This window comes from Chlorocebus sabaeus, chromosome 25 (genome assembly GCF_047675955.1).
Source record: "Chlorocebus sabaeus isolate Y175 chromosome 25, mChlSab1.0.hap1, whole genome shotgun sequence".
NCBI lineage: Eukaryota > Metazoa > Chordata > Mammalia > Primates > Cercopithecidae > Chlorocebus > Chlorocebus sabaeus.
The window spans coordinates 81,502,270-81,517,147 of NC_132928.1; the positions used below are offsets into that span (position 1 = coordinate 81,502,270).

General features: G+C 38.5%; 1 protein-coding gene across 5 annotated transcripts in view; it reads right to left on the bottom strand.

The window, feature by feature from the left end:
* The window catches only part of AKT3 (AKT serine/threonine kinase 3), a 359,827-nt gene that overhangs the window by 103,483 nt on the left and 241,466 nt on the right, over window positions 1-14,878 (bottom strand). For all 5 annotated transcript variants that reach the window (XM_007989958.3, XM_007989955.3, XM_073011887.1 and 2 more), the window contains 2 exons: window positions 14,807-14,872; window positions 13,375-13,443 (listed from right to left, as the gene is read on the bottom strand). In XM_007989958.3, the coding sequence (XP_007988149.1) occupies window positions 13,375-13,443; window positions 14,807-14,872 (135 nt within the window). The remainder of the gene's footprint in view (window positions 1-13,374; window positions 13,444-14,806; window positions 14,873-14,878) is intronic.

The following is a 14,878-nucleotide window of genomic DNA, read 5'->3' on the forward strand; positions in this document are numbered from 1 at the left end:
TACAGGTTTCAGGATAAAGATATAGACCAATACAACAGAACGCAGAGTCCAGAAATCAACCCACACATATATGATTGATTTTTGACAAGGGTACCAAACCATTCAATGGGAGAAAGACAATCTTTTCAACAAAAATGTTGGAACAATTAGATATAATTTTGCAAGAAACAAACGAAACATGACCCTTACATAGCAGTATACATTAAAATTAACTTGAAGTGGACCATAGACCTAAATGCAAGTGTTAAAACTATTAACACTTCTAGAAGAAAGCATAAAAGAAAATCTCCCCGACCTGCCTCCACCCAACAGGTCTAGCTTTGACTTTAGAAAAAAATCTTAACAAACTTGAGTTAGAAAAAGATGTTTTAAAAATAAAATGTATAAATCATACGAGAAAATAACAAATTGTGTTTCCTCTAATTTGGAAGTCTGTCCTTCATACTGGTTGGAAAGCCTATCGGTGATTTTCAGGTTGAGAGCGATGCGAGAGCATTGACAATAAAGAGACATGCGAGGCTCTGCTGTGATAGAAACATTCTAGATCATGATTGTGGTGATGGGAAACTGCTTTATACAGCTGTCAAAACTCACTAAATTGTACAGTCAAAATTGATTAATTTTACTGAAGGCAAACTATGCATTAAAATGCTGATTACAATAGATTACAACAAAAATATATTTTGGAAAAATTCCCCACTATGAAAAGACAAACTATAAAATGGGAGAAAATATTTATAAAACATATATATGATGAAGCACTTACATGAAATAAAGAAATCCGACAACTCAATATTAAGACAACAACATAATTTTTAAAATAGAGAAAAGATTTTAACAGATACTTCAAAAAAGATGATGTTTAAATGGCAAATCAGAACAAGAAAAGAAGTTCAATACCATCAGTTATTTGAAAAATTCAAATTGAAGCTACAAAATACCACTATACATCTACCAGAACGAGTAAAATTTTAAAAGACTATCATGCCAAGTGTGGTGATATTGTCAAGTAACATCCTGGGAATGCAAAATGGTACAGCTGATTTTGAAAAGAGTCTGCAGTTTTTAATGAAGTTGATCATAACAAATGACATAGAAATTGCATTTCTATGTATTTACCCAAGAAGATTAAAAATATATATTCACACAGATTTGTACTGGAATATTCACGAGCTTTTATTCTAACAGGCCCAAACTGCAAAGAACCCAAACATCTATCCAGTGGCAACTACATAAACATACAACTGTACATCATACAATGGAGCAAAGTCATAAAAAGAAATAACTACTGATACATGGAACAGTATCTATAAATTTTTAAAGTATTATGCTAAGTGAAAAGTGGAGAACACAAAAGCCTATAAGTATGTTTTTAAATTACAGTTTTTCATATTTAAATACTGTTTTGTGTCACTGTCCTGTTTTTCCTCCTCAAGGATTCCAATTATACATATGTAGCTTCTTCTGTTTTCCCTCCCTTGAAATACCCACTCTGTGGTAAGCCAGCCTTTGTATAAGAAGTCTGACTACCCTGAGATGGCCATGCTCTGCCATAATCACATGGAAAGGAATCACGTAAATAGACAGATGCCTGGTAGGCCCCTGCAGTTTCAGCCACTTGATCTGAGATTTTAGATTTGTAAGCAAGCATGTTACATGTTCAGGCTTGTCACATCTCCTAAGAACTACATTCAGTGCATTCAATTACATTTAATGCAGTGAGATACTGGTTTAACAATTCATTCTTTTAAAATGTCTTTGAATTATAAAATTATACACTAAAAATGCTTCCCAACTTTATATTGCCCTAATTTAGATGCTAATGTAAATATTGTAATGCATCCTTCCTGACTTGGGAATTTTGAAAAAGCATAGCGTGAAAGACAGAATTCTGATATAACCTACATAATATATTAATAACTAAAACAGTTGGCAAAGAAATTAGCTTGTCAGACACCTGACAATAGAGATGTTTATATACCTGAAAACTATGTAAAATTTTAAAAATCATCACTATGAATATGAAATGATAATTAAATTAATTTAAAAATCACCCAGATCACACCTCCGTAAACTAGTAAGGAGAACTAGAATGCTGACTACTGGTGCTTTTGTCTTATGTGAATTTAAAATGAGATATTTTGGTTCACTGATAACAAAATGGCAGCCAAATGAGAAATCTGAATAACCATGAGAATCTCAAGAAAGGCATGAAACTGAAAGCCATATTGCAAAAAAATCAAATACACGTTTTCAAAGAAATTAATATAGAGTTTACAACAAACTAAGTATGGACAAAAACAGTAGCACACAACTGAAACTGTTAGCCTCATTACAACCTACATAAAGAAAATAGAGGAATGTGAAGCATTTATCAGATGAATAGCATTTCTACACAATGATTTTCCTTTACTCCCCTAATGAATCTTTAACTTCAGGAAATTTCAGACTTGAGAGAGAACTGCAGAGGTCCAACAAATAAGCCTGAAATAAATGAAGCTAAGAATAAGATTTTGGAAACAAGTCCTGAGTAGAGATTCCTAAACCAAAGGAAACAAAAACACCTCCTTAGTCAATTTTGTCTACTTTATTCTCCCAGGATATTTTTCTGCTTCCCATGTAAATTTAGTAACATTTAAGGAATAAAAAGAGAGCTGCTTGGATGTATTAGCAGTATGACTGGTCATATTACTAGACAGATATTACAATCAGTTCTACAAATGCCCCCACCGAAATTGCACTGAACTCACTCTTACAATCTTGTTCCACTGGGCTCCAAGCCAACCCTTGTATATTCTGTACTACAGCCAAGGTGCATACCTTGGACCAACCCAGAAAAGAAAGAATCCCGGGTAGTCTCTCGAGGGACTATTAGATGTCAAATCCAATGGGCAATTCTCAGTTATCATCGTACAGGATTTAATATACTCTGTTGTACCTAATCTCTCCTTAACTTCTAAGGCTTCCCTTGTCTGGCTCCTCCTGCCCAGGATCCTCCTTAGCTTCTCTTGCATCTGCACCTGTGGACTAGAGTCTCACTGCATCTACAGCTGTGTCCGTAGCGTGTCTTACTCTGGCATTTCCAGGCACCATTCTTGGCCACTGATGTTCTAACTGTACATACTTTCCTCACATTGGGTATTTCCTCACTTCCTGGGTTTTAGCATTGCTCATGATGCCTATTTGTATCTCTGACTTAACTCTCCCCACTCCTTGGTTGCCACACTAGGTGCTTCAAGTATAGCAGGATCTGCAATAAGAACTCATTCTTCTTCCTGCGTTCTCCATTTTTATAAATACTCCAGTATCCACAATTCCCCAAGCAGCAAACAGGAAATCGTATGATACTTCTCCGTGTATTTATTCATTAAATCCTGGTGATTCTAACACCTAAATATTACTAGAATTTGATTCCTTCTAACACTGCCTCAATTAATAACCTTATCTTTTTATTTTTTATTTATTTATTTTTCTGAGATGGAGTTTTGCTCCTGTTGCCCAGGCTGGAGTTCAATGGCACGATCTCGGCTCACTGCAACCTCTGCCTCCCAGGTTCACGCAATTCTCCTGCCTCAGCCTCCTGAGTAGCTGGGATTACAGGCATGCACCACCAGGCCTGGCTAATTTTGTATTTTTAGTAGAGACGGGGTTTCTCTATGTTGGTCAGGCTGGTCTCGAACTCCTGAGCTCAGGTGATCCACCCAGCTCAGCCTCCCAAAGTGCTGCGATTACAGGCATGAGCCACCACGTCCGACGACCTTATCATTTTTATAATTGAATTACTGAAAACCTTCTAACTACAGGAGCCTCCCAAGTATTTTCCTTGCTTCCACTTTTGTCCTCTCTACTTCAAGCTTTATACTGCTAAGTATTCTTTCTAAATATTTCCCCAAAGAAATTCTTCCATGATGCTCCACTGCCTTCATCTACATGACTTGAGAGTGAAGATCTGTCTTAATGTGATTCTGACTACCTGTGCAGACTCTCTGGCTTTCCTCTGCAGAACTCTATGCATTATCCATACTGTGCTGTATTCGGGGAGTGGGAGAACCTGTCTGCTCCTGTGTACTCTACACATGCCATTTTACCTGTGTAGGAATGCTCTCCTTCCCAACCTTAGTGATATAACGTGTAGTTATTCCTATGTCTTAGCTTAGCAACCACTTTTTAAGAAGAGTTTCCTACTCTGGCACCCTTTGCCTTCCTTTCCTCTGCTCCTTGAGATTCATTAAAGTGCTCATTTTCCCCATGCACAGTAACCAGTATTATCAGAGCAATCATGTCACTGCAGTGTATACAAGTATTTTCTCATCTATCTCCCCAGTTAGTCACTCATCAAAGGAAAATACTAGGTTTTCCTTACTTATGAATCTTTGAGGTCTAGCCCACAGAAGCTGATCATTAAATATTTAATAGATGAATGAACTATAATATACTAGATTATAAAGTTAATCATAAAGTATCAAAAATAATCAAATCATTCCCAAACATTCCTTAGAATGGTATTACACTGGAGACCGACATACTGTCATCTCTTGACATAGGTAAACCCAGGATGGTTTTCTGTCTTTGGTACAAGAATACAGTCTTTTTTCTTTTCTTTTGAGACAGGGTTTCACTCTGTTGCCCACACTGGAGTGCAGTAACACAACCATGGCTCCCTATAACCCTGAGTTCCTGGGCTCAAGTGAACTTCCCACCTCAGCTTTCCTGATTAATTTACTAGGACTACAGGCACACATCACCATGCATGGCTAACTTTTTTTTTTGACATGGGATCTCACTATGTTGGCCAGGCTGGTCTCAAACTCCTGGCCCCAAGCAATCCTCCTGTCTCAGCTGCCCAAAGCACCAGAATTACAGGCATGAGCCACCAGGCCTGGCCAGAATATAGTTTCTCTAAATGAACACCTGCAGTTACAATGCACTCAATGACATTTTATGAAAGCTTTGTATTTTAAAACACCAGAGTTTATATTCCATGAAGCTCTATGCATAGAAAGTAGGAAGTAACAAGGAGTAAAGCATAGCAAATTTGTATCTCTCATCCTAAGGTCACTCTGTAAATACACTCATCGAGAAGAAGAGCAGAATAATCACATCATTTAAATCAACTTGTCTATCTCAGCTATACCTTATTGAGCCCACTTCTTTGAATTCACATAAATTACATGCAACTATGATGAAATTCCATTGTACCAATACGACCGTAAGAAGTTAAGGTTGATTTTTCACAGCCAACAATTCTCTCACAATCCACTTCCATCAAGAAGTTTTAGTGCTCTAAATACAGTCATGCATCACTGAACAACTGGAATATGGCCTGAGAAATCTGCTGGTGGGCAATGATATGGTTTGGCTGTGTCCCCACCCAAATCTCATCTTGAACTGCATTTTCCATAATCCCCATGTGTTGTGGGAGGGACCCAGTTGAAGGTAATTGAATCATAGGACTGGTTACCTCCATGCTGTTCTGCTGACAGTGAGTGAGTTCTGATGAAATCTGATGGTTTTATAAGGGGCTTTTCCACCTTTGCTCGGCACTTCTCTCTCCTGCTTCCATGTGAAGAAGGACATGTTGGCTTCCCCTTCCACCACGATTGTGGGTTTCCTAAGGCCTCTCCAGCCCTGCAGAACTGAGTCAATTAAACTTCTTTCCTTTATAAATTACCCAGTCTCGGGCAGTTCATAGCAGCATAAGAACAGAGAACAGACTAATACAGTATGTTGGTACCATGGAGAGTGTGGTGCTGCTGTAAAGATACCCAAAAATGTAAAAGTGGCTTTCCAACCAGGTAACAGGTAAGGTTGGAACAGTCTGGAGGGCTCAAAAGAAGAGAGAAAAATGTAAGAAAGTTTGGAACTTCCTAGAGACTTGTTGAATAGCTTTGACCAAAATGCTGACAGTGATATGGACAATGAAGTCCAGGCTGAGGTGGTCTCAGATGGAAACGAGGAACTTACTGGTAAGTGGAGTAAAGGTGACTCTTGCTATGCTTTACCAAAGAGAATGGTAGCATTTTGCCCCTGCCCTAGAGATCTGTGGAACTTTGAACTTGAAGGAAAGTATCTGAGGTATCTGGCGGAAGAAATTTCTAAGTGGCAAAGCATTGAAGAGAATGCAGAGAAGCAAAGTTTGGAAAATTTGCAGCCTGACAATACAATAGAAAAGGAAAACCCATTTTGGGGGTCGAAATTCAAGCTCACTGCAAAAGTTTGCATAAGTAACAAGGAGCCAGATGTTAATCACCAAGACAAAGGGGAAAATGTCTTCAGGGCATTTCAGAGACCTTTGCAGCAGCCTCTCCCATCATACGCTCAGAGGCCTAGGAGGGAAAAATAGTTTTGTGGGACAGGGCCAAGGCCCAAAAGTAGGGCCCCCCTACTGCACTGTCCCATGTGCAGCCTTGGGACATGGTGCCCTGCTACCCAACTGCTTCAGTCCCAACTGTGGCTAAAAGGGGCCAATGTACAGCTCAGGCCATTGCTTCAGAGGGTGCAAGCCCCAAGCATTGGCAGCTTCCATGTGGTGTTGGTCCTGCTGGTGTGCAGAAGACAAGAATTAAGGTTTGGGAACCTCCACCTAGATTTCAGAGGATGTGTGGAAACAACTGGATGACCAGTCTGCTGCAGGGGCAGAGTCTTCATGGGGAACCTCTGCTAGGGCACTGCAGAAAGGAAATGTGGTGTTGGGGCCCCCACACAAAGTCCCCACTGGGGCACTGCCTAGTGGAGCTCTGAGAAGAGGGCCACTGTCCTCCAGACCCCAGAACGGTCATCTACTGACAGCTTGCACCATGCACCTGGAAAAGCCACAGACACTCAACACCAGCCCATGAAAGTAGCTGGGAGGAGGGCTGTACCCTGTGAAGCCACAGGGGTGGTGCTGCTCAAGGTCATAGGAGCCCACCTCCTGTATCAGCATGATCTGGATGTGAGACATGGAGTTAAAGGAGATTATTTTGGAATTTCAAGGTTTAATGACTGCCCTGTTGGATTTGACTTGCATGGGATCTGTAGCTCCTTTGTTCTGGCCAATTTCTCCCATCTGGAATGGGTATATTTACCCAATGCCTGTACCCCCATGGTATCTAGGAAGTAACTAACTTGCTTTTGACTTTACAGGCTCATAGTCAGAAGAGACCTGCCTTGTCTCAGATGAGACTTTGAACTTGGACTTCTGGGATATTGATGAAATGAATTAAGATTTTAAGGGGCTGTTGGAAAGGCATGATTGTGTTTTGAAATGTGAGGATATAAGATTTGGGAGGGGCCAGGAGCAGAATGATATAGCTTGGCTGTGTCCCGTCCCCACTCAAATCTCATCTTGAATTGTAGCTCCCATAATCCCCATGTCATGGGAGGGCCCTCGCAGGAGGTAATGTAATCATGGGGGTGGTTACCACCACGCTATTTCTATGATAGTGAGCGAGTTCTCACAAGATCTGATGGTTTTATAAGGAGCTTTTCCCCCTTTGCTCAGCACTTCTTCCTGTCACCATGTGAAGGAGGACATGTTTGCTTCCCCTCCCGCCATGATTATAAGTTTCCTGAGGACTCCCCAGCCCTGTGGACCTTTGAGTCAATTAAACCTCTTTCCTTTATAAATTACTCAGTCTGGGGCAGATTTTTTTGTAGTGTGAGAACTAATACAGGCAATTTCATCATTGTGTGAACATCATAGAGTGACTTACACAAACCTAGATGACATAGCCTACTACACACCTGGGCTATATGGTATTATAGCCTATGGCTCCTAGGCTACAAACCTGTGCATGTTTGTCTTATGGGACAACCACTGTGCTGTCCATCACTGACTGCAACATTGCTACGTGGCATGTGACTGATATTGACAAACACATAAAAATCACAAGCATAATCAAGAGCATGCTAAACCCCTAACTCAAATTATAATTCAAGGTAAACTTTCTAGAGCATAGACTAAAAAGCAGCTCATCTTAGGGCAAAAACTTGATATAAAAAGATTTGAGTGTGCTGCCATTTGGGTATTATGAACTTACCAGAGCTTGCTTACAAAGGGCCAATATTCTCAGGCTCAAGTCCTTAGATGCCACACAGATACTATCCCACTGGCTAAGTCGTGGTATTTGTGTGGATTCTGCTAGTGGGAAGTGTTTATGTGTGTTTATTGTTTCCCTTACTTTAATCCTCTCTTATTTCAATCCTATTTCAAAAATATAACTACTATGTTTAATACTCTTTCTATAGCAACTAAGTTATCTGCATTTTTTTTTTTGGAGACAGAGTCTTGCTCTGTCACCCAGGCTGGAGTGATCTTGGCTCACTGTACCCTCCGCCTCCTGGGTTCAAGCAATTCTCCTACCCCAGCCTCCTAAGGAGCTGGGATTACAAGCACCCATCACCACACCCGGCTAATTTTTTGTATTTTTAGTAGAGATGAGATTTCATCATGTTGGCCAGGCTGGTCTCGAACTCCTGACCACTCCTGACCACTCGAACTCCTGACCACTTTGGGAGGCCCACCTCAGCCTCCCAAAGTGCTGGGATTACAGGCGTAAGCCACCAGGCCTGGTCGTTTTCTGCATTTTTATAAGGCATCCCTGGGCAGAATAAATGGCAAGGTGAACCCAAAGCAAAACCAACATTAAAAAAGTTGCCACAAGGATAAACACATTAAGCATAGATTTCCTCCCCAGCCGTGATAAATCAAGAATTGAAATAACCCTACTATACTCCAAGAACTAAATATTTTAAAATATATCTAATAATCTAAAAAAATAAAAAATTACGAGGTTAAATACACACAATTCTATTTCCTACTAAAGTTATTAAATATAAATAACTTTTTATTTTCTCGTCTCTCTCTCTCTCTCTCTCTGTGTGTGTGTGTGTGTGTGTGTGTGTACCAACACTGTAATTACCTACGCATGTTAAAACTATATACCACATACAGGGGGGCTGAGGTGGGCACTTGAGGCCAGGAGATCAAGACTAGGCTGGCCAACATGGCCAAACCCCGTTTCTACTAAAAATACAAAAATCAGCCAGGTGTGGTGGCACACACCTATAATCCCAGCTACCCAGGAGACTGAGGCATGGGGATCGCTTGAGCCCAGGACGCAGAAGTTGCAGTGAGCCGAGATCGCACCACTGTACTCCAGACTGGGTGATGGAGTGAGACCCTAGAGAATCAGTTCACTTGCTTCAAAATATTAAATAATATATTACTTATCTATAGCCCAATCCAAAAGAGAAATTCTGAAGAAAAAAAAAAGATATGCTGAACAAGAAAAATAATGTAGGAGTACCAATGCTAAAGAAAATCATCTGGCTAATCTGAAAATCTGCTTTTAGTGTAAATTTTTTTCAATAATCATCAATTAATTCATCTCAAAAGTACTCTGGGTTTAGAAAAGAAGTGCAGATGCGAGGTAGCGCCCTCTAGGAAGCTTTCCTTCATTCCATCAAAGTCCCACAATCTATCTGTTATGATAGAAGTGATAATTATTTCACACTCAGTACTATTTTTGTACCCTATCTTTCTCCAGTAGATTATAAAGTCTTTCAGGGCAAGATCTATATTTAATTCAGATTTCTATGCCCTAGATATCTACCAGAGTGCCTTCCACAAAGACTTAATACATATGTATTTTATAAATACAAAGATATCCTCTCCTAAATTTACACTTTCAGCTTTTTTAACAAAACAAACTGTATACTACCTCACTTTCTATTTTTCTTCCTAATCCTCAGTAGTTCCTGTCGTACCACTTTTAGCTAACTTCTCTTATCCCTAATCCCTGAGGGAATGTTCATCCATTTGTTCACTTATTCATTCAAATAATCCAATGAATATTTGTCAAGCACCGACTATGTACAAGTAGTGAATAAGATGCTAGAGTTATACCATGAACAAGCCTCTTAGGAAGTTAACACTTTGGTGGGAAAGATAGACAAGTAAATAGGTAATTGTAAAACAATGTGAAAATTGTTACTATAGACATGAATACATAATACTGTTTAAAAAATAGAGACACTTAAGAGTGTTTTTCCAAGTTTTTGTCTGCGGACTGTTTTATCTGTCTTATTGTTTCCCTTGGTCATCCATTCATCCCTCCATTTGTCTGTCTACTTTCAACTATTAGATAATACATATATGTGGCATAAAACACAAAAGATACAGAAAAATACAAAAATGAAAAGTCTTCCTCCATCTTATCCCCAGCCACTCAGTTGATTTTCCCAAAGACAAGCACCAATATCCAGTGAATAATTTCAGAGATACTCGATGCATAGACAAACATATATACACATGTTCACGATCTAATTTTACTTTATTTTAACACAACAGAAGTATGCTTTATACTGTCTGCACCTAGTTTTTTTTAACTTCTATAAATGCCCATATTGAGCTGTCTCATCATTCTTTTAGATGGATATAGAGATTCCACTGCAAGAATGTAACTTTATTTAAGCAGACTCCTTACTGAATGCGCATTTAAAGTACTACAATGCTGCAATGAGTATACTTATTTATGTATCATTCTGTGGTGCATCTGTATGTCTGCAGGACAAATTCTCAGAAATGAAATTGCTGAGTCCAAGTATAAGTGCATTTTAAAATTTTGATAGATACTGACATAGAGGTTTCATCAATTTCATTTCCACCTCCATAACTTAAATTATAATCTTTAAGGGAATGGCTGCCAAAACTGCATCCACAGTTCTGACTATTCACTCTCCATCATAGTTCCACATACATATTACTTTAAAAGCTTAGGAAAAACTTTTTCAAAACCAAATGTATAAGGTTAACATGTTCTTCGTAACTGCACTGTATCTGCTAAGGCTCCCAAATTCCAACCAAAAATCACTTTTCATTGTACCTTTTTGTTTCTACCAACATCTAACTAATTGGTCATTAAGATGTAACAATATGGCCAGGTGCGATGGCTCACGTCTGTAATCCCAGCCCTGTGAAAGGCTGAGGTGGGTGCTTCACTTGAGGCGAACAGTTCAAGACCAGCCTAGGCAACATGGCAAAACCCTATCTCTACAAAAAAAAAATACAGAAATTAGCCAAGCATGGTGATGCGTGCCTGCAGTCCCAGCTACACAGGAGGCTGTGATGGGAGGATTGCTTAAGCTTAGGAGGTGCAGGATGCAGTGAGTAGAGATGGCAGCACTGCAATCTAGTCTGAATGACAGAGAGAGACCCCATCTCAAAAAAAAAAGATGTACCGATCCTACAGGTTCACAACATCCATTTTCTTCATATTTTCTCTGACATCTTACTGCAAGGGCCCAGTTCTGTATGCCTGGGTTATTATTATCTAATTATCTTGTCCTATCACCCACCAGTGATTCTCCCCATCCCATCCTCTCTGCCTGAAACAACTTCTAGATTCAGTTCCCTGGGTGAAATCTCATTAAGCCTACCCTAAGTGCTAGATCATCCACAAAGCATTTTCTTTTATGACTTTATTAGAACTTAAGTCTTTCACTACATTCTAATTTGTAATACACTAAGGAAATTTATATACTCCTTCACAGCAAGGATAATATCTTAACACATTTTCATAAACCCATACTGCCTAGGCACTCAAAATGTGTTTACCAAATTAATGAATTAAGTTTTGGGTTTTGATTTTTTTTTTTTTTTTTGAGACAACGTATTGCTCTTGTCACCCAGGCTGGAGTGCTGTGGCATGACCACAGCTCACTGCAGCCTTGACCTCCCAGGCTCAAGTGATCCTCTCGCCTCAGCTGCTGAGTAGCTGGGAGTACAGCAGCTGGGAGTGTGCCACCATGTCCAGGTAATTTTTTAAATTTTTTGTAGAGACAGGCTCCCACTAGGTTGCCCAGGCTGGTCTCAAACTCCTGAGCTCAAGTGATCCACCCGCCTCAGCCTCCCCAAGTGCTGGGATTACAAGTCTGAGCCACCATGCAAGCCCTGAGTGAATGAAGTTTTGCAACAAACAAATTCCTGCAAATCAGATAATTCTACAGGAAAAAAATTCCCTAAAGGATATTTAATTATTTATTTTGGAAAATAAGAATATTTTAACTTCATGAGACACAGACCTTATTTAACAATTAAATTTATTTCAGAAAGTCCACAATAAAAATATTTCCAGTTAGCCTTTCCAGTAAATTCACTTTTCCCTCACATTGACTGTGATCAAAACCAAGGAAGAGAAAGGAAAAGGAATAAAGTAATGAGTGAAATGTGCTAATAAAAATTATAAAATTTATCTCCAAAGTCGTAAGATATTGTCAGTCTCTTAAATATAGTCATGGTAGACTGGGCGTGGTGGCTTACACCTGTAATCCTAGCACTTTGGGAGGCTGAGGGAGACGGATCACGAGGTCAGGAAATCAAGACCATCCTGGCTAACACAGTGAAACCCCATCTCTACCAAAAATACAAAAATTAGCGGGGCGTGGTGGTGCGCCCCCGTAGTCTCAGCTATTCAGGGGGCTGAGACAGGAGAATCGCTTGAACCTGGGAGGCAGAGGTGACAGTAAGCTTAGATTGCGCTGCTGCACTCCAGCCTGGCAACAGAGCGAAACTCTGTCTCAAAAAAAAAAAAGCCTGTAATCCCAGGACTTTGGGAGGCCGAGATGGGCGGATCACGAGGTCAGGAGATCGAGACCATCCTAGCTAACACGGTGAAACCCCGTCTCTACTAAAAACACAAAAAATTAGCCGGGCGTGTCAGTGGGCGCCTGCAGTCCCAGCTACTTGGGAGGCTGAGGCAGGAGAATGACGTGAATCCGGGAGACGGAGCTTGCAGTGAGCCAAGATCGCGCTACTACACTGTAGCCTGGGCGACAGAGCGAGACTACATCTCAAAAAAAAATATATATATATATACACACACACACACACACACATATATATATTTTAAAAATATATATTTAAAAATACAGTCATAGTACTCTAACTACTATAAACAAGAAGAGAAAACTCAGCCATAATGTGCCCATGGACTATTGTTCCACTGAGTTTAGAATATGGGTAAAATAACTTTTCACAATGTTCGCAGACTACTTGAAAAGAAACTTTGTAAAACATAATAAATCTATATTTCTGGTTTTCAAAATCTAATAACATAATTTCAAAAATCATACTTCTGTTAAAACGTTTTACATTTAAAAACACAGGAAAAAGAATATGATTATGCTTTCCAACATATAAATGTAGTTATATAAAAACAATCTTTACATTTCATCAGAAATAATTTCCTCCTATCCATTCAATAGTATTAAGAGCTGCACAAATTCCTATCAAGAAATGGAGAACTACTATATTAAACTTGCATTTTAAGTAATGTTTTTAAAATAATGAAAACACTACCATGCAAATACTGGATTTACTTATTGACTCACCTCGCCCCCATTAACATATTCCATCACAAAACACAAACGGTCTTTTGTCTGGAAGGAATATTTCAAGGACTTGAAATAAAAAAAAAGAAAAAATGTTATATTATAACCCTGTATTCTTATAATAATAATTGTACTAAAAATAGAACACTTAGAAATGGTAAACATGATTGATGAAAAGAACTGTTATTGTTTCTTAAGAGTTTATTTACTACTTAAAAGCGCTTAAGAGTTTATGAGAAACATAAAACAAATGTTTAGTTCACAATAGGTATTATTACAATAAAAATTAAAATTAAAATTTCAAGTAAAAGTAAACATAACTGCAACAAGCACTTCTCAATCTAATGTGCCATTGATTTGAAGCTGCGTTAGTACTCGAGGTGCTCATCCATGCAACCTCACAGCGTGGCCAACAAATTGCACTAGTCGAAGTTCCTTAGGAATCTAGCTACAGTTGTTATACTCAGGTTTCTAATACAATGACAACATCACTTTTTGCATACTGACTGCATAACAGAACCCAACCCAACAGAGTTGGTTTATATAATTTTGTAGGTTATATATAGGTTATTAAAAAATACCAAAAGGCTATCTTATTATAGTAGACAATAAATACACCAAAAAAGGTAGCAAAGTAAGTCTAGGTCTCTACTGACAGCTCTGAAAATGTCTATTTCAGATATTCCAAATAGTGCAAAGGGTTCCACTTTTGAAAGCCTAGCTATTATTTTTTAATCTCAATATAGTTCATTGGAACCAGGAAAATACAGAAACTTTACCAATTATCCCTATATTACAAGGAATCTAAGAACAGAACTAAAAAATCCAGTTTCTTTCAAAACAACTACATTGTAGGCATATCATACAATCACAGTTTATTCTTTGTCTCGTGAAAAAAACATAGCATGGCTTATCCCCCCTCTAATGTATTTAGCATTCCCATATTTCTTAAAGTACTCTATCCCTCAAAGAAGTCTCATTTCTATAAAATATTTTCAATAAACATTTCTGCCTTTCATATTTGAAGAAATGCTTCTGATCATCAAAATATTTATCAGAAGCCAATAAAACAAACATAAAATCTTTACACTTAAGAAATTTTTAAAAATCTGTCATCTCCTCAATAGTCTCCTTAAAACGCCAGAGGTAATCTATTAATTCTATGGTTTGTTTTTGTTTTTAAAGGCAAGAGATTCGTGGGAGAAAAAAAATTCTCAAAAAAGTAATAAATGCATAATGGGAAGAATTATCAATGCATACATACTGTAAAAATCCGTACATTCTAATAAGTTATAGGAAATTTGACTTATGGTCTTTCCACAAAGAAAATGGGATATCTAAATGAATAGTATTTTTCAAAATTTAATTTCTAACACAAAATTCCTTAACTTTCAAATGTTATGATTATAACATGTGTCCTCTAGTCACTTACTGTTAAAAAGGGATGTCTAGTGTTCTTTAATACTCTGCTTTCAGTTAGAGTGTGTGCCACTTCATCCTACAA